The sequence below is a fragment of the Phacochoerus africanus genome, chromosome 6, assembly GCF_016906955.1.
Source record: "Phacochoerus africanus isolate WHEZ1 chromosome 6, ROS_Pafr_v1, whole genome shotgun sequence".
Classification (NCBI taxonomy): Eukaryota; Metazoa; Chordata; class Mammalia; order Artiodactyla; family Suidae; genus Phacochoerus; species Phacochoerus africanus.
Genome location: NC_062549.1, coordinates 25604653 through 25628122, shown reverse-complemented (window position 1 = coordinate 25628122; position 23470 = coordinate 25604653). Strand labels below are relative to the sequence as shown.

The following is a 23470-nucleotide window of genomic DNA, read 5'->3' as shown; positions in this document are numbered from 1 at the left end:
GTGTGTGTATATATATATATATATATGTGTGTGTGTATATATGTATATATATATGTATATATGTGTGTATATATATGTATATATGTGTGTATATGTATATATATGTGTATATATGTGTGTGTGTATATATATATACATATATATATACATATAATTTTTAGCTCATCCTTCTCCTTCTGATCTTTTCAATTTAAATGTTGAACACTCTGTGACCTAGGCCATCTTCTCATCTCTTTCTAACCACCACCCCTCATTAACAGGATCCATTTCCATGTCATCTACACACTGTGACTACTAAATTTTATCTCTAGCCATGACTTCTACCCAGAGTCCTACAATAATATGTCTAATAAGTATCTCAAAATTAACACACCCAAAACAATACTTCTGAAATTCTCCCCAATCTATACTATTTTCCATTTCAGTTAGTGGCACCACTTATCTTAGGCCAAAAACCTAGAACTCATCTTTTTTTTCTTATTATTCAAATTCATATTTACACTTATATTCAAACTATCAAAAATCTTTGTCAGCTCTTTCTTAAAATATATCCCAAAGTATACCAATTCTCATCACTGAGTATGACCTTCCTATCTAAATCACCACTACCTTTGCCCTCCACTTCTGCAATTGGCTTCTATTCACTCTTAGTGCTTCTAATCCAATCCTAATCCACTCCTTGCCCCTTACACTATTCACAGTGATGTTCCAGAAACTGAGATCACATCACTCCCTGGATCAATGAATTCCCACACTACTTAGAGAAAATTTTGACTCTCCCCAGCCTTTAAAGCTCCGTATGACATGGCCTCTGCTCTGCCTCTCCAAACTCTTACCACTCTTGCTATCATTCACTCTTTTCCAGACACCTGGGATTCTTTTTGTGGCTTGAACATGACTAGATCTCTCTCACCCTCATAGTCTATATATTTGCTTACCTCCTGGACTTTTATATGCCTCCTCCTCCTTTCATCTCACTTGCATATAAAATAGTAGCATGCCCAGATGTCTTCCTCTAACTTTCAGGCCCTGCTTTACTTTTTTCCATAGTACTTACTCCTAGCTAAACAAAATGTGAACTCCTTAAGGACAGGGATCTTATTTTCTTATTCACAGCTATGTCACCAGTGCCTAGAACAGTGCCTGACACTTGGTAAGCATTCAATAAATGCTTGTTAAGTAAATTACTGAGTGATTGGCTGTATATCTCTGTTTATCTTGTGATTACAAGTTACTTTTCTTTACCATTCCTGCATTATTCCTTTCTCCCAGTATTTTCCTAAACAAATCATATTTGATTCCACTTCAATTTTTTATTTTTACCAACAAAATATATTATAAAAATATTCCCAGACACGCATTACCACATACATGATATTTTACAAAGTTTCCTTTCCCATGTATATTACTTACCCTAGCACTTCTTTTCTATTTTAAAATGGATGCATTATAAATTTCCCTTATAATCTGTATCATACAGTATAATATATAGATGAAGAGAACATACATTAGAATCAAGCAGCTTGTGTTCAAATCTTAATTCTTCTTTTGTCTCTAAACCATAGGGGTTTTACTACCTATCTATAAAAGAGAAATAATATTCTTATTTACATCCTGGTGTCAGTGTCAATATTAAATGAGAAAAATGCCTAATGATACTTCATACAAATACTAGTAAATGCTATTCTGGCATTCCCATTGTGGCTCAGCAGGTTAAGAACCAGACTAGTATGCATGCATGAGGATGTGGGTTCGATCCCTGGCTTTGTTCAGTGGGTTAAAGATCTGGCGTTGCCGCAAGCTGCAGTATAGGCTGCATAAGCTACTTAGTCCTGGTGTTGCCATGGCTGTGGCATAGGCTAGTAGCTGAGGCTCAGATTTGACCCCTAGCCTGAGAACTTCTATATGCTGCAAGTGCAGCACTAAAAAAAAAAAAAAAAAAAAAAAAAAAAAAAAAAAGAGAGAGAGAGAGAGAGCTATTCATTATACTTAACATTTTCATGGATGAATGGATAGGTGAATAAATGAACCAATGAATGAGGATCCAGATACTGTATGTATTCTTCATCTTTTTCCCCCCTCTGAGATAAATGGTACAGACAGGTGTTGCCATGGAGCCAATAAAGTACAAATAGTTCTTCCTGGGTCTCTAAAGGACTTGGGGGAAAACAAAACAAAACAAAACAAACCAAAAAAACCTGGTAAGGGTGATGGGATAAGCAGCTAATTAAAGACTTTTGCCTAAAGGGAGTAAAGGGCAGGTTCAGGAACCTTTCAAAAGATGCCTCCCACTAAAAGAAATTCTGCCAAAGGCCATATATTGTCAGAGCTATTAGTGGCTATAGGGGGTTATCTGAATCACAGTGTGTAAGAAAGAGGAGAGTTTGGGGTTTTAAGAGACTTAAAATTTTAAGAATCTGAAGTGTAACAAAGGTCAAACTTGGAAGATTAAAAACTCAGTCTTTGGCAAATCTTTCAGGTTTACTACTTTTTCATGTCCAATATTCTTTTAACAGTACTATTGTAATTTATCTAAGAATAGCTTGATCTGACAGATTTGTATAAGATTATTAAATATAATTTTCTTACACTGGCTAGTTAAATTTGTGGATTCGCTAACTTACTTGACCATTTTAACTATAAGTACAACTTGCATATTATACCTAATAGGGCTGCTTTCCAGCCAACAGTTTAATTTCAGTCTGTCAATTTCTGCAAAATTACTGAACATTCTATTCTGCTTTACTCTGACAGAAATAAATGAAAGTGTTGATAGCACTAATAAGAACTGTGAAACTGAAACAATTACAATTGAGATAGAAATCACTAGGAATGTAGGGCATTGTTTTGTTTTGAATTGGACACTCATTTGGCCTAAGCTGTTAAATGATCATTTGTTAACCTGTGAAGGCAAAGAAAATATAATTACTATGTATAAAATCTTGCAAATACATTGTCAAAGATTATATTTAAACTGTCAAGTATAAATAGAGATTTATTTTCACAGAATAAAATTACCTACATAATATGTAAATCTATTGTTTGTGTTTTAACTACGCATCTTTCCTATGGATTCTCTGATCTCTTGAAACTTAAAGCAAGCAAAATGAATAAGAGTATCACCAAGTGGTGAAAGACTGAATTTGGAAAAACATGGACTCTGGACATGGGGAGCTGGCAAGCTGTTCTACTTCTACAAAAATTCATGAAATTATCATACTTATTTGCTAAAATTCATTCACTGAACACATGTTTATTGAACATCTCATATGTGTCAAGTCCCCTTTTTGTTTAGCAAAAAACACAACATTGTGGCAAGGAGAGAAGGTAAGAAAGATTGGGGGAAAAAACTGTAATTTGATGAGTGGTTGCTGTTAAAAAATAAAACAAAACATAAACAAACAAAACAGGATAAGGGCATAGAGAAAAACTGGCAGTTGAGTGGTAGAAATTATTTTTGATACGATGGCCAAGAAAGATAATTAGGTGGATTTGAATGTAGCAATACAGTAAGCCCCAAAGGTATCTTGGAGGGTTCATGCTCCAAGCAGAAAGAATAGAAAGTTTAAAGGTCTTGAAGCAATTAACATTTTTACCCAAATAACAGATGTTGAAAATGAATGCAAAATAAAGATAATTCTTTGATATCAACCTAAGATAACTCTGCACTTGACTCTTATGTTTGAATCTTTAAGATATCTGGCCTTTTCTTTTTTTGAATATTTTGAACATTTAAAGACGTAACCATTTTTATTCATAACATTTGAAACTAAAAAAAATATTTATAGTTAAAAATAGAAATGCAAAGTATATTTTCATTTATGTAAAGACTAACAGTTAGACCAAATGGTAAATCTTAAACTGAGCTACCATCTGAGTGTCATTTAGAATCGTTTTCCTATCTCACACAAATCCCATATGTCCTTTGTTATAAATTCAGTTTTTTGGATTTACATCTGTTCAAAAAGGTATAAATTATTTTTAAGTGGCATAAGGTAATATGTTCTTTTTGTGTGAACTGGCTGGAAATAGAGGTCATCTGATACAATTTTTTAATCTCAAAATATGTACTTTCAAACCAATGAAAAATAGAAAGTAGTACGCTTTATGTTTAAAGACTCATTATAAGGAATTCCTGTTGTGGCTCAGCAAGTTATGAACCCAACTAGTATCCATGAGAATGTGGGTTCCATCCCTGGCCTCACTCAGTGTGTGAAGGTGATCTGGAACTGCTGCAAGCTGCAGCATAGGTCACAGACACAGCTCCCATCTGGCATTGCTGTGGCTGTGGCATAGGCCTGAAGCTGTAGCTCCCATTTGACCCCTAGCCTAGGAGCTTCCATATGGTGCAGGTGTAGCCCAGGAAAACAAAAACAAAAACAAAAACTCTCCATAGATGCAGTGACATGTTTCTCAAAAAGCCCAGTGAACCACAGATGGAGGGGCTTTTGATAGGGAGATTGTAATGCTTCCTGAGTCCCTCATCTTTTGCCCTTAAAAATAAAAGAGTGAGGCTGAATCCATTAGGCTAGAGAAAGTCCACTAGCATTTACTCCTGAAGCTGCATGTTAATCACAGCAGTCTTAAAGTCTTTCATAGGCTTTAATCCCTGGTAGGAGCACCTGTCCTTGCTAAAATAATGAATCTATAATAACACGGACTGACTTTCCTTTTATTTAACATGGAATTTTATTTATTATGGAAAAAATACTGGGATTAATCAGCTGATACATTTGATATATGGATGAGCTTTGTGATAATTATGTAGAATAGGGGTTGTCTTCTGCTGTAAACAAAAATGGCTTAGGTGTATAGTATAGAATTCTTATTCTCTACTCTCCATCTCACAGTATATATTACTTTTCTCCTCTTTCCCTTTCTTCCTCAACTGTTCTTTCATGATTCTTTCTTCTTTCTTTAATGTCAACTCATTTTTCCCTTTTATCTCTTTCCCCTTTCTATCTCTTCATACCTAATGTACAAAAGAAAATTTTGGAGGGGATAATGTAATATTTGAATATTTAAGAGTCAGAAGAAAATGCAGAATGCATACCTTGGTTAAATATATATTTTCAAGACCAATTAGAATTGTAGTAATCATTGTTTTAATTTTAACTTTTGTATTTTAGATCCCTACCAACAAAAATAAACCAAATCATGAATATACACCTATTGTTAGAATTCTGTTCCTTTTCAGCCAATTTTCTGTTAATTCATAAATAGATGGAAAGAAATTTCACAATCCCCCTAAATAATATATTCTAATAAACAATTACTATTATTCTCAAGAAAATTGTCATTACATTTCCCAAAACCTTTCTAAAAATTTTTAATTGCAAAGAAAAATCTTGCCTTCAAGGAACTCTAAATTATTATAATTAGAAAGAATGATAGAAGTCCTTGCCTTTAGCTCTTTCCAAGATGTAAAAATCTTTTTGGAAGATAATTTTTATAAGTAATAACTTTAAAGTGTTATTAAAACAACATATCAACAAATAAATATCAATAAAATAAATATTTTATCAGCATTGCATATAAATTCTTTAGTCTAAATCCAATACTTTCAAAGGATTGAAGTTTGCACTTATGGATTTATGGTAGAGAATTTGGCAACCACAAAAACAACTTAATTTTCGAGTGCTTAATATGTTTCCAAGGACTATGCCAAGTCTTTAAATCATTTAATAGCCACAATAAACCTATAACTTTCCTACTATATTGAGATGGGAGTTGAGAATCAGAGATTTTGTAAAATTTCCAGGATCATGTAATAACTCACCACAATTCAGTGTTAAGGTCAAAGCCTAAGACCATTACCTATGGTTTAATTAACCTTCATGCTAAGAACCTACTACAATTCTCAGTTGTGAGGACTTTATTCAGTTTTACATGATCTTTTACAAATTTTCTCCATTAATTAAAATATAAAAACATATAAATATAAAAACAGAACTTTAAGGAGTAATACATAAATTTAAATTTCACTGCTTTGAATATGCAGATTCTTTGAATATTCTAAGTAAATAGATGAATGTTTTTGACAATATTTAAAGATTAATGAGCTAGTTCATGACTTTCTGTATATCATCATATTACTCTACTTTTATCTTGAGGGAATTTTCATCTCATATGAAATAAAACAAAGATAGCTACTTATTCAGTTATCTTTCATTATATGGTATTGTTAATACCAATATGCACATGAAAAAACAAAGTGACAGAAATTATAAAAATAACTACTGGGAAAATGAGGCAGAAATAATGATTTTTTTCCTGATATTTATGGAGAAATATTTAAAAATCCGTTGTGTGGCTAAAGGGATTATTATTACCACGTGTCTTTCTTTAATTATTAAACTGACTTAAAGCAATGTAATTTCCAATTTATGCATATTGTATGACTAACTATGGCCAAGCCATATAGGAACCTTTCTTTCAGCTCACGGTCTTTTAGGATAATTTATTTATTAGTATTTTATAAAAGTATGAAGTCAATCTAAATTGTAGCTCAGAAGGAAGAACATTTTCTATTTTCTCTTATGAGAGTATAAAACTATATAAAGAAGACCTCTTAGTTCTATTAACTCTGGCTTTATGTTAGGTGCAAAGTAGAAGGAACAGCAAGTCCAAACGATTTTTTTCACCTTTACTTGCTGACCGTCAAAAATATACTGTAACAGGTCAAGAAATTCCACATTATAAATAGGATATAGAAATCCAGTTAGGAAATAATTAGCTCATAAGTCAAAGACATAAACAACAGCAGCCTTCTATCATGTATATTGAGGTTTGGAGGCAGAAAACTTTACTTTCAAATTCTGCCCCACTTTAACCCTTATTAGGTTATGTCACCATATATTTTTTTAACTTCTCAAAGACTCAGTTTATTCATCTCTAAATTTTGAGATTAACTTATCCTTAGGTTTACTGTGAGGATTTAATTAAATATGTATTTATATTACTCGTCATAGAATCTGGCAAATTGTAAGCATTCAGTAAATGGTAATCATATTAGAAACTGGATATTTAGCTGATAGGTGAGAAAGTTGAAGAGTCATTTACAGATTTTCAGTGTTTCAAATTTCTTTTTGCATGTGGTTTTCAACAAACAAAATAATAAAAGAATAATTCACATTCCATTCATTGTAGTGGGAAGAACTAAAACACTGGTTGTAAGAACAATACCCTGTGAAATATGGTAGGTATATCTGTTTTGGAGGGTGAAAATATAGAACTAGTAGAGAAAACAAGTGACCATCCATCCTTCCTTTTGATTTCTGAGTCTTGGTTTTTACCATTTCCCCAGCACAATTATTAATAATACCTGATGTGAATGGTAAAAGATTTAAAGCAGCTATGTCCTATACAAAGTGTGTGTTCCATGAACGTATATCACCAGGCTTTACCTTCACTCCTTCCTCAGTACAAATGAGTATCCCTTCCATATCATATCAATTAAAATTTTAAAATATATTTTAACAAAAACTATCAACACATAATTTATCTTTAGATATGGTAAGATGTGGAATTAAAAATACCTTTTATATATTTATAACTATATGTTTGCATATGCGCTCTTCTCTAAAGAGTTAATTGAGATTATTAAAATAAAAACAAAATTTTGCTTATCTTTTATTAAAAAAAAACTTCCTCTCATTTCCAAATCACTTACCAATAAAACTTTAATGAGAAATAATTCATTAGAATTATTATTAACCTGATATTAAACTTTACTACTCTTCTTTTGGTTTAATATCATGTAACTAAAAAAAAAACAAAAAAAAAAACTCCAGCTATGTTCTTGAACCATCTGCATTTTCCACATTCATAGAATTCTACAAGATCCAAAAGCCACTGTAATGATCCCAAAATATGATAAAATTCTAGACAATTTTTTTTAATGGCTTAGGAAATGTTTTAATCTACTTCAAGTAACTTAGCAGGGCCAAGTTTAGAAAGTATATATTTTGTCAATATAAATTAGATATAATACTAGAAAAATAAAGTTTGCAATAATGAGAATTCTGGCTAACTCTATGCCTTCTCTTTTGAAGTGTTTTTTAGTTATATTTGTGAAATACTGGGAAATGTTCTTGTATTTTATACATATCATATCTGTAATTAATGGAGAAAAGAAAAAACATTTACTAATGCAACTTTTCTAATTTTTTTGATGACAAAAATCCACTTCTGTGATCCTTAAAAAATAGATAAATTCCTTACATATTTGCATAGAAATCTTTGCATAAACTCTTAAAAGTGAAAATAACACTTATTTCAAAGGATATTTGCATCTAATAATTCCCTATCAGTAGCATTCCAATTCTGTGTTATTGGAAATACGCATTTATGTTTTCATTGATTGCACCACATCTCAGCTGCATCAAATAGCCACTCTAATTTACATATTTAGATATATCATAACTAATACATTGTTTAAAATTTAATATAAAACTATTTTATTTGAAATAGGAGTGTTCAAATAGTCAAGATAACTAAATTTGTTTTATAATATTTTCAGTCACAAAGCATACAAATTTGTATACTCACCAATACAGGTAGGTAAGGAATCATTCCACTGGGCCAAAGAATTCGGCACTGTATCACACCTAATTGCAATGGATCCATGGAGGATATATCCTGGATTACATTCAAAAAGAACCAATGAACCAACTGCAAATTCATTGCCAATCCTTCTTCCAAACCTTGGTTCAGGCACAGAACTGCACTGGGTGGAACTTGTTCTAGGAACAGCTGCATACAAATAATTGTTGATTTTATTTTCATAGTTGGTAGAGAGATACAGATTTCAAAATGTAACTATGCAAACAGATTTCAAAGAAATCTTCACTAACTTGAATTTTAGCTAACCATTTGAACACATTTCTAAAAGTTTTAAATTTCATACATAATATACAATTCAAAATGAATACTGCTATTGTCATTAATATTTTTCATTTAAAAACATTTTATTTTGATCCTTTAAACAACATTATTTTTTTTTTCTGTTTTTTGTTTGACAAACTCATCAATATAACAATATAGCTTGAGTTAGATACTTCAATTAATGGAATGATAACTGAAGGTTACGTAATTTTCCTTTTTAAATTGGAATTCCAAGAGCTTACAAAAAAAACAGATGTCCGGTTACATAATGTAATGTCGATTTTTTTTTACAATATTTAGCCCTTTAAAACATAGATTTAAAAAGCAAACACAACACTTGATTAATTTCATAGCATGTTCATAAACTTAGTTGTTCAAAATATGTTTGTTATTGATGAAGGCAGTAACTAGATTCAGGTTAAGCAGAAGTCAGACAGATTAACAACAATAGAAGTTTTAATTTTAATAATCATACAATATCAAATTTGAAATTGCTTTCAGGCTTTATAGGTATATCCTTCAATTGTGACTTTTTTTGGATTAAGTAAAATAGAATGATAACAGGATGTTTTTTCTTTTTAAAACACATACAGATGGGATTAATAAGTTTGACAACAGCCCAAAAAATGATAGGATGAATTCCAAATAGATTGGTTCCTCTTATGTGACTTGAGCGAAAATAACTTAATTTGTTTAGTGCCTTTTAAAATTCCTAATACCATGAATTGTTTACAGAGGGAAAACTATTAAAAATGAAACAGTGTACTATTATAGCCAGTATTATAATTGGAATAAAAGTTTAATAAGAATATCAAATCACAAATGTTTATAGATATATTATGAATAAAGTTCAAGATACATTTGAGAATGACTACATGATCACATATAATTCAAACAAAATATTCTGATGATTGCTCTTAATTTAGTTTAATATAATGTGGAAAGTTGTCTATAAAAGGTGACAAAAAACCTATGTAAACTGACTTTGAATTGCACAAAAATATTTAATAGCCATGAAGAAAGTTGAGAAACTAAAACTTTAGAATGGAGTAATGATTTGCTTGGTATGTCTATGTACATCAGCACAAGAAGTTTGTACATCTTTAGCTTAGAATGCTAGACTATGAGGAAATAGAGTATGTAGAGTGAAGAATTGTCAGCAAAAAAAAAAAAAAGATGTTTTGAAAACAGTATGCTGGAAGGAAGGAACAGCATGCAGTTAACTTGGGAATGATGATGGAAGCAATAGGTCTTTTATAACTTTGGTCAAAGAAATAGTGCTCTAATAACAGGAATGGACAGGGCAAAAGTGTTTCAAAAAACACACAGTTTCTATCTCCCCTATATGGTTATAAGGATCTCATAACTGAATTAATGCTGAACATAGCATGGAAACTTATATCATTCCTTAGTGTGTTTCTATGCTACAGGGTCACTTACCTTGATAAACAAAGTGAAATCCCTTAGCTGTTATTGGTCCAACTGAAGTAAATCGAATTGTGATCTGATTACCTGAACTCAGTGGAAGTGATTCTCCTACTCAACAAAACAAACACTAAGATATCATAAATAATTTCATTCAGTAAACCTAACAAATTATATTAATTTACACTGTCATTTGAAAACGTCAGTCTATGGTCTATCAAATTACTTTAATATATCCTACCACTGACAATATATTTTCTTTGGGTTTAGCTTCAACTGCAACATTTTAACTTGAAAGGCTTTTAGTACATTTTGATAAAATTGCTTCATTCTTTAAAGAATCTTTAAATATGACATTAAACACTACATTTACTTGATTGTAATCCCCCAAAATAGTTGGTTTTATTTTTCTCAAGCATTGTATTACTGTTGTGTTTCTATTCTTTTTTATAAATAAAGAATGATTCTATTTTCAGTTTATTTCTAACATGGATGACATAAATCTCAACTTTCACTATAATACCAATCAAAGTCAGTCTGTAATCAATAACTAATGCATGGCAGTTCTATTAAAGGATACCTGAATGGGATCCTGAGAGGGAAGATAACAGAGAAGATTGCTGAGTTGGCCCATCATACACCTCAACAACATCGTGGAGTGATGTCTGGAAAAATACAAACTGGCCAAACACCACTGATCAACAGGAACCAGGAGAAGCAAACAAATCACCAACCATCCAAAAACGAAAACAAAACAAAAAAACAAACAAAAAAAAATAGAAAGAGGAGGAGAGAGAGAACAAAGTATTACAATATAATAGTCATCTTTTTCTTTTCTACCTTTAAAAGAGGATAGGTGCCAATTGCTTGATATGACAGACATGTGTATTTCAGGTCATAAGAGTAATGACCATGACCTAAAAGCAGTAGAATTTTAAGACTATTGTTTAAGTAAATTACATGGGTATAACATTTAATTTAGCTCAGAAATCATAAGGTTGGTGATTAATTCTTTATAATAACTACTTTTGATTTTTCCATCAGTTGTTTGTTTCTTTTCACTTTGTGACTCTCTTCTCTTTTTCTAAGTTTGTTCCCTCTTTTAAATAGCACAGACAAAGTTTTAATTTTGGGGATTTATTTTAGATTGCTTTTAAAATGCTATTCCATTATAAATAATAGTTTCACTAGAATAAGTGCAGCAAGATACTTTTAAGGTATAGCGTTTAATTCACATTCTAAGTTAAAAATGATTCCTAAATACTTATTATTAATCTTCTGCCAAAATAGACATATAATTTATGACTTTTCAGCAACTGAGACATTTTAATTTTAATTGAGATATGAAATTTTAAAAAATTACTACTTTGATGGTAAGTACAGATCTTAAGTACTCACCAGTGGGTTTTTATACACATCTCCTTTTAACTTCATTTGGTACTTTTCCTTTAATAATGTATTACATTAACTTTACATGTAGAAACTACCCAAACTGTAGCTTACAAGGAAGGACCTTTTCTACAGCAGAAATCAGCTAGCATTTTGTTTTAAAAAAAATCAAATAGGTAAAAAAATTAATCCTTAAAACATTTCATTGACTAGAACAATTGTGGGATTTAAAGACTGTAATTTTTAAGTTTAATAATGCAAAATCAAGGTAATATTTATAAATTTGAAATCTCATTACTGTAATTAAACTATACATTTCACAAAGTTCTTCATATTTTACACATAAAATCAAGGTTATGGCCATCCTATGGTGGTCATATGAAGACAGCCTTGTTCATTTGAAATATGCTGAGTTTTGCATATGAACTCATACACATAATACTATAGCTACAAAGTTACACATATTTTTTGGTCTGCTAAAATAAGCTGGTGATCTCAGTCCAGTTCTCTGTGGGGTAAAAGAAAATAAACACAGAGATTTTTGCTTTGAGTAATTGTTGCTTTGAGTGTTGTTGCTTTGAGTAATTCCTGAACCTTAGAGGGGTGAATTTCATAAATAATCCTCCTTGAACATTTCTTCGAAGTCATGAAAACAAATGTACGCTTTAACAACTCAGATACATGTAGTCAATTATTGTAATGGTTTCCAAGTCATATGAAAAATATCCAGTTCATACCTTTTTAAACGATCCATATTTAGGTCTACGGAATCCCAAGCATAACATTCAAAAACAACTTTCCCTAAAATATTAAGAATGTTTTTGTTTTCAGTCTTTGCATTTATTTAGATTGGTGTTTGGATGGTCTGGTTTCAGCTGTGTCTTTAAAAGTTTCTACTGTAATGCAGATGTTGCCATTGCCTTTCCATGTGTCAGTGCTGCTCTCTCCCTCAAAAAAAAAAATCTAGGTAGTCTAATTACAGGAACTTTGCCAAATCAAGTATGCTGTGCAACAAGGCTCTTGACAGATAATATTCCTTCTCTATATCTTTCTAGCAAGCCATTAAGAAAAACATTACAATTAAGCATCCTTTACCTCTGTCTTCCTAAATATCTCAAATATTCCACAATGAAATATGTCCAACTTCCAAGCAATCCACCACATTTACAAACAACATCTAAAACAACCAGAATACAGTGATCCAAGATCTTTCTTTAAGAAAAAAGAAAAACAAACAAACAAACAAAAAAACACTTCCTCTTTTTTCTTGCCTATAGGCTTCTTGTTCTTAACTATTACTTCTCTATAGATAGACCAGAGTTTTGTGTCACCTGTAAATTAGGTATGTTGAGACTGTAACTTTTAATGACATAGCAGTAACACTGCATATTTGTATTACATTAAGTAAAGAAAACTCAAAAGGAGTTCCCGTCGTGGCTCAGTGGAAATGAATCCAACTTAGGAACCATGAAGTTGCAGGTTCAATCCCTGGCCTCGCTCAGTGGGTTAAGGGTCTGGCATTGCTGTGAGCTGTGCTGTAGGTCGCAGACATGGCTTGGATCCTGCATTGTTGTGGCTGTGGAGTAGGCCGGTGGCTACAGCTCAGATTAGACCCCTAGCCTGGGACCCTCCACATGCCGTGGGTGTGGGCCTGAAAAGACAAAAAGACAAAAAAATAAAAACAGAAGACTCAAAATACCCTTTGAGTGGTGTTAGTAACTGCACCTGCTGTGAAGAGATTGAGGAGAACTTTGAGAAGGGTGGTGGGCAAGAGAGTGGCCTGTTGAATCTTGCTTTATTAACCCATCAGTAAGCTTACTTCCCCTTAACTTCAACCTTACTCTGCAGTAACATGGCCAATAAGAAATTTAAATTAACGATAGCTTTTATTAGAAAAACACTCTGAGAGGGTAATGAATAAGTGTTTTGTACTGTGAAGAATCAAAAAAGTTTTCATAGTGATGAGATTTCCAACACATTACCAGGTTAACTATTATTTTACTCAGTTGATAAGTTATATTTCTGAACCAAATCTCCCCTTCTTGGCCAGAAATCTCAAGAAGTAAATGGTTACCCCTATGTTTCCTTTCCCATTCTGTCTGTAAATGTCTTAATTTACTTAATTTTACTATGTTCAGCTAGCAGTAGGTATTTTGCTTCTAAAATATTCTGAATAGCCAAACTGTACTCTGCATAGTTGAGACTTATGTAGGAAAAAAAAAAGTGAAATATTTTAAGGTGGATCAAAAGGTAACTGGATGTTGATTTTTGGTAAGCAAGTGTTGTCTAACACATAATTCTGGGTCACCTGTGTTTATGGGGTCTCTGGCGTAATGCATAGGATTATTGTTGTCCAATGGACAGACTTATTTTTTAGGTTTTTAAATTCATTTCAGTAGTCTGTCTATCTATCTATCAATCCATCAATTTAATTTGGTTATTTGAATTCTTTTTTGAACTTCCGTGGAATCTTACAGGCTTAAGTTAATGAGTCAAATAACAATTTTAATTAATGAATTAGTTAAATAATTTTAACACATTTTATATTTGTATGGGAGTAATAATCAGGTCCTCTTTAAAAAAAAATACCTTTTTCAACACTGATCTAGAAACTAACATCTCAACCTAATGGCTAGAGCACCTTTTTTTTTCCTTAGGACTACAATTAACTCCCAAAGTCTGGGCTGATTATGCTTTCTGGAATAATTAGCCACTCTCTATCTTCTTTTTCTTAGTTTCCAACAGGAGTATAGAATTCTTTGCATCTCAGCTCCAAGCTGCTTTCTCTTTCTCTGGAGATTTGCATGAAGATACCAAAAGCACTTTGCTCTCAAACTATTAGGGCAGGCTACAAACACTAACTGTTTCTTAAAGGAAACACCATTTTAAAGGGATTTTTGTTTTTCCTTCTTTAAGCAAAATGGATGTTAAAAATACTGTTTCTAACTTTTTTATTAAAAATCCTTTTTTACAATATGTGTATTACTGCAAGCTAGAATTGGGAAGAAACAAACTTAGTAAGGTAGAATTAAACACTTAAAAATCTGTACGAAAAAGTCAATGCAAATAATATATTATTATTTCTGAAATTACTTTTGAGTCTCTTATTTTTGATATATTTTATCCAAGAATACAGTTTATTAATTCAACTACTATTCACTGATTGTATTCTAGGATGTATAAGGGACTTAGCTAAATGTTGGGGTTAAAAAGTGACATAAAGAAAGGGTCTCTGCTTCTTAGATCCCCTTCATTAGATTTGTGGTCATTCAGGTGGCAGCTTATCTTTATTCTTTGTATGAGAAGATGTTAGATTTCCTAATTAAATTAATTATAAATCACAGGGGTATTGTAGGCACATCTTTCCATACTGATAATTGCTACACTAATTGTTCAATCTGTTCTTCAAACCAAGTCCTCTACCAAAAATATCTAATGGGCAATATTTAGGGGAAGTCCCGGATTGCATTTAAAAGAAAGTTATATTTTAGATGTTTAAAAATAATTTAAATAGTCTATTTAAATCAGTTAAATCACTTAAAAATAAGAAATCTCTAGCTTAGACTATATCGGTTAGAACATTTACCACAACTACAAAATTTTATTCTAGTTTATGTGCTCTCCCAGAGGAAATAAACTCAGGATGAGACCAGGCATCAGATCTATCTACTCTTCTTTGCATATGAAACAAGGTTTATTTGACATTTCATTTTTACAGTATCATACTCAACCAGATAGAGTAGCAGGGTTCCATTTACTGAGAAGGCCTGCAGGGTTTAAGTGTTCACTAAACTACTTTCAAAGAGCATTTGTTTCCTGTTCTATACAAAACTTTGTCAAATCCTTTCTCCTTAAGTCGTGTTCATTTAACTCCTGAGACTTCTGTCCATTCTGTTTAATTTAACGATCCCAAATGTAAGTCAATAAATAATAAAAGAGGATTGAGATGGCAGAAAGAAACTCCTGAGCTTTAGTATGGCTTAACTGTTAAAATATTTTGTGCAGACCAACAGTCTCTCTGAAAATATCATTGTGGGAAATAGTACAGTAGGTGACACAACACACCAATGGTTTAGTGTCTAGAGGGTGTGCATTTGTTTAGAATACGAATCAATAGAACAAATAAGGTAAAGTTCCCTTTTCCATTAAACTCTATGCTGGTATGTTACTGAAATGTTCCTCTGTTGCCTAAGTAAGTCAGAAAGTTTTGGAAGTTATATTTGATTTTTGTGCCATAAAAACAACACTGTGCAGAGGCTCACTGATTTAGCAATTAATTAACTTCAAATGAGGATAATAAAACAAACATGAACATGGTTACTGTTATTCAGTGATCAGGAATTTAATTAAAAATTAAAAGTGAGTTTATGCAAATAAATAAGGGTTTCAATTTTGTTTTACCAAATTTGATTTTCTCTCAGAAGAGAATATTTCACAGAGCATTGCAATGGCATACTAGTGTAAGAAGGAAAAAAACCCAAATCAGCCCGGGGAACTGATGTAACCACTTCTGCAAAAGGTGGTAAATAGTTAAAATTAAAATATGTAAGAGGTTGTGGGAGTTCCCACTGTGGCTCAGTGGTTAAGGAATCCAACTAGGAACCATGAGGTTGGGGGTTCAATCCCTGGCCTCACTCAGTAGGTTAAGGATCCGGCATTGCCATGAGCTGTGGTGTAGGTCGCAGATGCTGCTCGGATCCCGTGTTGCTGCGGCTCTGGCGTAGGCCGGCAGCTACCGCTCCAATTCGACCCCTAGCCTGGGAACCTCCATATGCCCTGGGTGTAGCCCTAGAAAAGACCAAAATAATAATAATAATAATAATAATAATAAAATAAAATAAAACAAAACAAAATAAAACAAAATATCTAAGAGGCTGTAGTAAATTCAGGTCTGATCCTAACTTGCTTTGATGTATAAGGATTCAAATTTGGTGGAGGAAGGCAGGGCAGTAGGACTCTCTGGGCAGAGATAGTTCTGGTAGTCAGATGGGTAGTACATTATTAATTATGATGCCAAGTACTGAAATGCCAAAATTTCTTTGCTCTATGACAATGAATTAAGCAACTTAAAGACTGTCAACATCTGAAGCTGAGCAGATTTAGAAGGATTGATGCCAAAGGATTCTACCTCTCAAGGACTGAATGTAGGATGAGTCACAAAGGAAAGCTACCTCACCTTTCCATGCCTCAATTTCCTTATCTGTAAAGTAGGGATAATACAAATACCTAACTTTACAGGACTTATATGAATATGAGATAAATTGATACTTGTAAAACACTTCGGACAGTGCCTGAAACACAGTGATAATATGAGTTACTATCACTAATAACATGATTTAGTAAATATATATGCTACTAATTTAATCTGAAGGTTTACTGATAGGCAAAATTTAATTGACCTTTGATGTTAAAAAGCTAATCTTTTCTAATTCTCTACTTTCCATAAATGTATATTTAGAACAAATGCTAGAATTGATTAGGTTAGAGGAGTGGTCCAACTATTTAAATCAAGATTCATTTGTATTTTGAATTGAAAATGGCTATACACTTCTCTAACTGCTTAATTTTACATTCTCCTTTTGGATGAAATATGAAAAGTTAATTAGCAGCTTTCTCTGTGGGCTAAGAAAAATGAAGCAAGGTGAGAGAGCATTCATCTTTTGTTTTGTTTACTCCCTTCATACCACTCTGTTTCAAAGGCATAGGAACTCCATCACAAAAAAAAAAAAATAGTTTCTCACACAAAGGAGTCTGGGCAGAAAAAGGAACATATAAATTCCTATTAGATCTCAGCTTGTTTCTCAACATTCCTGTTACTCCTTTTGCAAAATCTGCACATTCTTTTGTATTCTAGAGCTCATTTTGATTATATTAAGCACTCAGCTGGTTGGTCACTCTGCTACAGTGTTTTTAGTACGTCCTCATGTATGCTTAGCTTGCATTTTATTCACCGACACAGCACAGAAGAAAGCACACATGTGTACCCTCACTATCCACAGAACAGAAATAAAGAAGATACTAAACAAAGGTGTATTTGGAACTGGACTTGATTATGTGTAAAAGCATAAAAAACAACTGTTGATGACGTAAGCTATCAAAAAGTTTGTCTAGCTTTTTATTAATTTTACCTCATATTTTCATCTGATATGAATATTTCAAGACAATAAGTGTGGCGGTATCCAAGTATGTATGCAAAAGGTTTTCTTTAAAAAAATTATGGAAGTATAGTTGACATAATGTTTTATTAGTTTTATGTGTACAGCAAAGTGAATCAGTTATACACATATATATACCCATTCCTTTTCCCCATGTAAGTACAGAATATTAAGTAGATTTTCCTGTGCTATATAGTAGGTCCTTGTTAGTTATCTATTTAATATATAGTAGGGTTTATATGTTAATCCCAAACTCCTAATTTATCCCTCTGCCCATCCACTGGTTACTCCTTTGGTAACCATAAATTTGATTTTGAAATCTGTGAGTTTGTTTCTGTTTTATAAGTTTTTTTGTATCATATTTATTAGATTCCACATATAAGTGATACATATGATATTTATCTTTTTCTAATCTACTTCACTTAGTATGATAACCTTTAGGTCTAGCTATGTTGCTGCAAATGGCATATTCCATTCTAAAAGGCTTCCTTTTAACATTATTGACATGTACAGAACTCTTTGCTCTCTATATGCTCTTGCTATGAAACCAGGGGTATAAACAGCTTCAAGGTTGCATTTTGTGATCATTATACCACTTGGATACCTCATGATTTTAAACCCTTTCTCACTTAAAGATGATTACAAGATCGCAATCTTATGAAAAACATATAGAAAAAAATATGATAATTAAGTCTCAAAAGAACTAAAAAAGCAACTTTTAAAACTAGTCACAAATAAAACCAGTGTGCGCCTTGTTTCCATCATCTAGCACTGGAAAATCTGGACAGAAGTCACATTAATTGATATAAGTGAGTTTAATCAGTATTTTGAAAAGTTATACATTTTCTATGTATCAGTGAGATTCCAAATACTTACTATTATTGTAGTACAATACTATTAAACTATTAACTCACAATGAGGTGTTTATACTAATATAGCATTTTAGTTAAGGTGAGTTAAGTGAATCAAATGCCAGTTAGGGACTGTTAGAGTATCTACACAGAAGCTAGGCTCCATCCTGGATGCTTGCACCAATCCTGACCTAGAGCAAACAATCTCTAAATTCTAGGTTAGCAGCTCACAGAGTACAATGAAATCATTCTGGTTCTGAAAATAAATATACCAAAATCTTGTTATTGCTATTTTGTAATAATTAGGAAATAAAAAAGGTTATTAAAAATAATTCATGGCTCTAACCTTGGTACCCAATTATCCAGTATTTTACAAGCTGCAGAAATCTAGTCTTGCTTTTAACTCAACAGTAAATGAGATCATAATTTATTTTCCTGTGACCAATTTCTTGTGTGATACTCTGTCAACCCAAAAACCAGGCTTACTGAATAAATCTGTAATATCTACTTTCAGACTTCTCTACAGCTGACATTTATATCTATAATGTGATAGTATTCTTGCCACCAAAGTTTCAAAACTGCCTATTTGACATATTTTAAATACACAGGCACTGTAAACAAACAAACAAATAAAAAAATAAAAACCTCTTGTAGCAAATATAGTTCAATTTATTTAATTGTTCCAGGAGCAAATATCCATTCAACTGCAAGCCAGTAGCTTATTCGCAATTTGGCAGTTATAACATTTCCCAACAGCTGAAAACTAATTTGGTGTTTAAAAAGCAATGAAATTCTGGAAAAACACAGTAAGCATTTCTCCTATATATATTTAAAAGAGTTAAAATAGAAAAGCAAAATTAAAAGTTTAAAGTGTTAGAATATTTTATTAACACTTCTTTTTTCTATTCTATTTGGATGAATGTTTTCCTTTAATTACCCTTAAGATATGTTTCTATATATTTGGCACTACATCTGCTAAATTCCAACTATACTAGGTGAATTTGGGTCAGGAAAATATTATCACATGTGTTATAAGTGTGAGTATTTTTTTTTATTATGAAAAGTTCCATACATATATGAAGTAGAATAGTAAAATAAACACCTGTGAACCCATAATCTACTTTCAACACTTACCAACATTTGCTAATTTTGCTTCATTTATTCTCTCTTATCCTCCATGCACCACCCCCCTCATATTCCCAACCTGAGAATGCTTTAAAACAACTCCCGATATTATAACCTTTTCTATAAATTCTTCAGTATTTCTAGCTAATAGATAAGGACTTTAAAAAATAACAACAAAAGTAACTACAGTCCTGTCCTGGCTCAGTGGTAATGAACCTGAATAGTATCCATGGGGACGTGGATTCAATCCCTGGTCTAGCTAGGTGGATTAAGGATCTGGCATTGCTGTAAACTCTTTATGGTTTGCAGACAAGACTTGGATCTGGCATTGTTGTGGCCCTGGCATAGACCTGCAACTCCAATTAGACCTCTAGCCTGGGAACTTCCAAATACCAAGCCTTCGGCCCTTAAAATAAAATAATTTAAAAATAACATAAATAAAACAAAATAATAAAATAAATAGAATAAAATTATTTAAAACAACAAAAAACAAAAGAAACTAGCAATGATATATCATTTAGTAACAATTTCTTGATCCCCTTCACCTAATTTTCTTCAAAAGAAGAAGTATTTTTACAGTTTCTTCAATCAAATCAGGATCCCGACAAAATTCATACATTTCACTAGATTGCTATGTCACTAAAGTCTCTTAGTGTGTAAAATTTATGACCTCCATCTTATTTTTATTGTCATGTATTTATGGAAAAATATGTATATTTTAAAGTCAAGGAGACTAAAATAGGACAAAACTCAACTGCTCAAAATTTTACTGGCATCTAGATTTCACTGAGAGTTAATTTTATGAAATTACTGAAGCAATTAGTTTTTTGTTTAGAGGACAGCTCTGGAGGTAAGTTAATTGGTATGTGGACACAGTTCCTGATCTACCTAACCCCCATTTCAACCAGAGCAACTTTGTTTCCTTGTATTTCATATCTGGGACTCTCACATACAATCTAGCACCAAGCCTGGATTCAAATTCTTTCCTTCACTGAATTTTTTGAATGACACTCTGCATATTGCCTCCTACACATGCCACATCTTTTCTGCAGGCACAGTATCCTGAACCCTTCATTTATCAAAGTTCCTCTGCCTAAAGTCTCTTTAATTCACAGAATTTCCGTCTATTTTAGGATGACAGATGGGGGTGGCTACATCATTTAACAATATTTTAAGGAGTTTCTCAGTTTTCCCAAAAGTTATCACTAGTAATCTTTTTAATTTGGGCTCTAGTTTCACCATGTTGAGACTCCTCTTGCTTACACATAAAGGGAATTCCAAGCAGATAGAATCCTACCATGTTCTGAGATTTATTTTCCTGGACCATAGTCCATTAGAAATGTCCAGTTAAAGGGAGATAATTTGCTATAGCTAAACATTTAGAAAGTAGAATATCTGGTATATTCAGTTATTTACTAAATTAACAAAAATTATGTTAAAAAAGGCATTATATTAATCTATTATTATTCATTGAACTCTTACTATATGTGAGGATCTGTGCTAAGTTCCTTATGTATAGCAGCTAGATTGATCCTCAAAACAATCTGAGTGAACACTATTATCTCCACTTTAAATATGGGGCAAAAAAATTGAAACTTAAAATAAGTTAAGTCAAATAGTAAAACTTACAAAGCCAGCAAAGAGAAGAGCTAAGATTTGAATTCATGGAATATAAATCTGTTTTGAGCCTGTATTAACCACTACCCTATAGAGCATGGAGTCTACTAATGAACAAGCAGCCTTGAGCATCACTGAGATCTCACTATAGCAAAACCTGACAATTAAGACCCATGTTAAAGATTCTGAACTAAAGGAAAAGATAAATTAATTTTGGATATTTTATTCATAAAAATGGGAAATATTTTTATTGTATATTTACACATGCATTTTTCTTAAATGGGCCAATAATTATTTAGTATCAATAATAGAGGAGTAAATTCCTGTTATCTTGAAAATATGTTAATATCATTTACATAATTTATATAAAATATATTCTTAATAAATAAGTTGTTTTATGTTATGTAGACAATACGTTTTGGGGTAATTTTAAGAATTCAGGGGAATAGCAAAATCTATTAAATAGCTTTTGCCTTCATAATTATTACAAAATAAAATGTTAGTCGTAAAGACCCTGAGATTTGCGATCTTGTAAATCTAGATTTAACTAGCTTTAGTACTTACTATTGGGTGACTTTGACAAAATTACTATAAACCTTTGTGGATGTTTTTCCTAATATTCAAAGTAATATCCACTCCATTGGATTGTTGAAAAGGCTAATCTGTAAAGCGTTTCGTTTCGTCCAGTAGGTGCTTAATAAACACAAAAACAGTCATGCATACATGTATACACACACACACACACACAAAGACATATACCATACTGTTACCTTTCCGATCTCTCCGAAAATTTAAAATCAATATACAGTTTTGTAAATAAATGAAATTAACCATTTTCTAACTCTGCCAAATATGATGTTTGGGAGTAATGGTAGTAATCTTAACAAAATAAATAAATAAAAATGATAAAATATCAGTTTTCCAAAATAATTTATCTGTCAGTCCAAATCATACGATTCTAAAAATTTCCTTTTAGTCCCTTATCTTTCTGCAGGTAATATATACACACATAATGGAAAATAAAAGATTTTTTGAAATAAATCTACCTAATATGCATTATTCAAGAGACATAATGAATCGTACTAGTGGAAAAATGGTCTTATTTATCGGTACAATTCCCCCAAAAGACTTTTCTTCTATAGTTAATTTTATTTTCAGAAACAATCTCAAACTGTTTTGTTCATAATCATAGAAAGAAAAAAATATGTTAATCTGGAAAGGGCTACTCTTCTTCTAATATAATTGAAGTAACATATCTAATATTGTCTTAACGTTTTGCCATAACTCTTGTTGCTCTCATCACTGATTTTTGGCAGCATCGTTATTATCATTATCATTACCAAAAGCATATAATAATTCATCCAAAATTTCATTCCAATACCCATTGCTTTTTTAAGTTAGTAATTATATACTATATGTAAAACACTGCACTAATAGCTAAGAAACTTACAAATGGAAATTCTATATCTTAAATATGAATATATTTCAGCTTTTCATATAAACATAATTTTGACTGGACATTTGGATATAAAGACAAGGCTGAAAGAAGTTTGAGACAATTTTTCCTTCATCTGGTGTACATGTAAAACTTATTGGATTAATATCACTAGTTGATAAGCCATGAACCTACTGCTATTTGAGTCTGTGCCTCATGACCCAAAAACTTTTGTATTTATGGATCAATGTATTTCCTTTTAAGAAAATTTATAGACATATTATGTTAAAACAAATCAACCCTCCACTGAACTAATGAAATCCAGTTTTTGAGAGGGGGCATTTTATAAACAAAGAACAAGATCTTATGGAAAATTAGTGCAATAGGGCCAGTGGTGATTAACAACCTGTCTCTAATCCCATGTTGGACCAATCTTCAAGTTATGCATGGGTTGTGTTTGAAAGATATTACCAGCAGGCTGTTAATATTTTATAACGCAGATTCTTATGGAAACAATGTAAAAATGATAGGCATTCAGACTAACTCACGAGATCATTTTGACCTGAAAGCAGCATTCATGAAAACTG

General features: G+C 31.9%; 1 protein-coding gene across 2 annotated transcripts in view; it reads right to left on the bottom strand.

Moving 5' to 3' along the window:
• CSMD3 (CUB and Sushi multiple domains 3) overlaps window positions 1-23470 on the bottom strand; it is a 1203192-nt gene that overhangs the window by 176931 nt on the left and 1002791 nt on the right. For both annotated transcript variants that reach the window (XM_047783389.1, XM_047783390.1), the window contains 3 exons: window positions 10892-11005; window positions 10327-10422; window positions 8551-8754 (listed from right to left, as the gene is read on the bottom strand). In XM_047783389.1, coding sequence (XP_047639345.1) covers window positions 8551-8754; window positions 10327-10422; window positions 10892-11005 — 414 coding nt within the window. The remainder of the gene's footprint in view (window positions 1-8550; window positions 8755-10326; window positions 10423-10891; window positions 11006-23470) is intronic.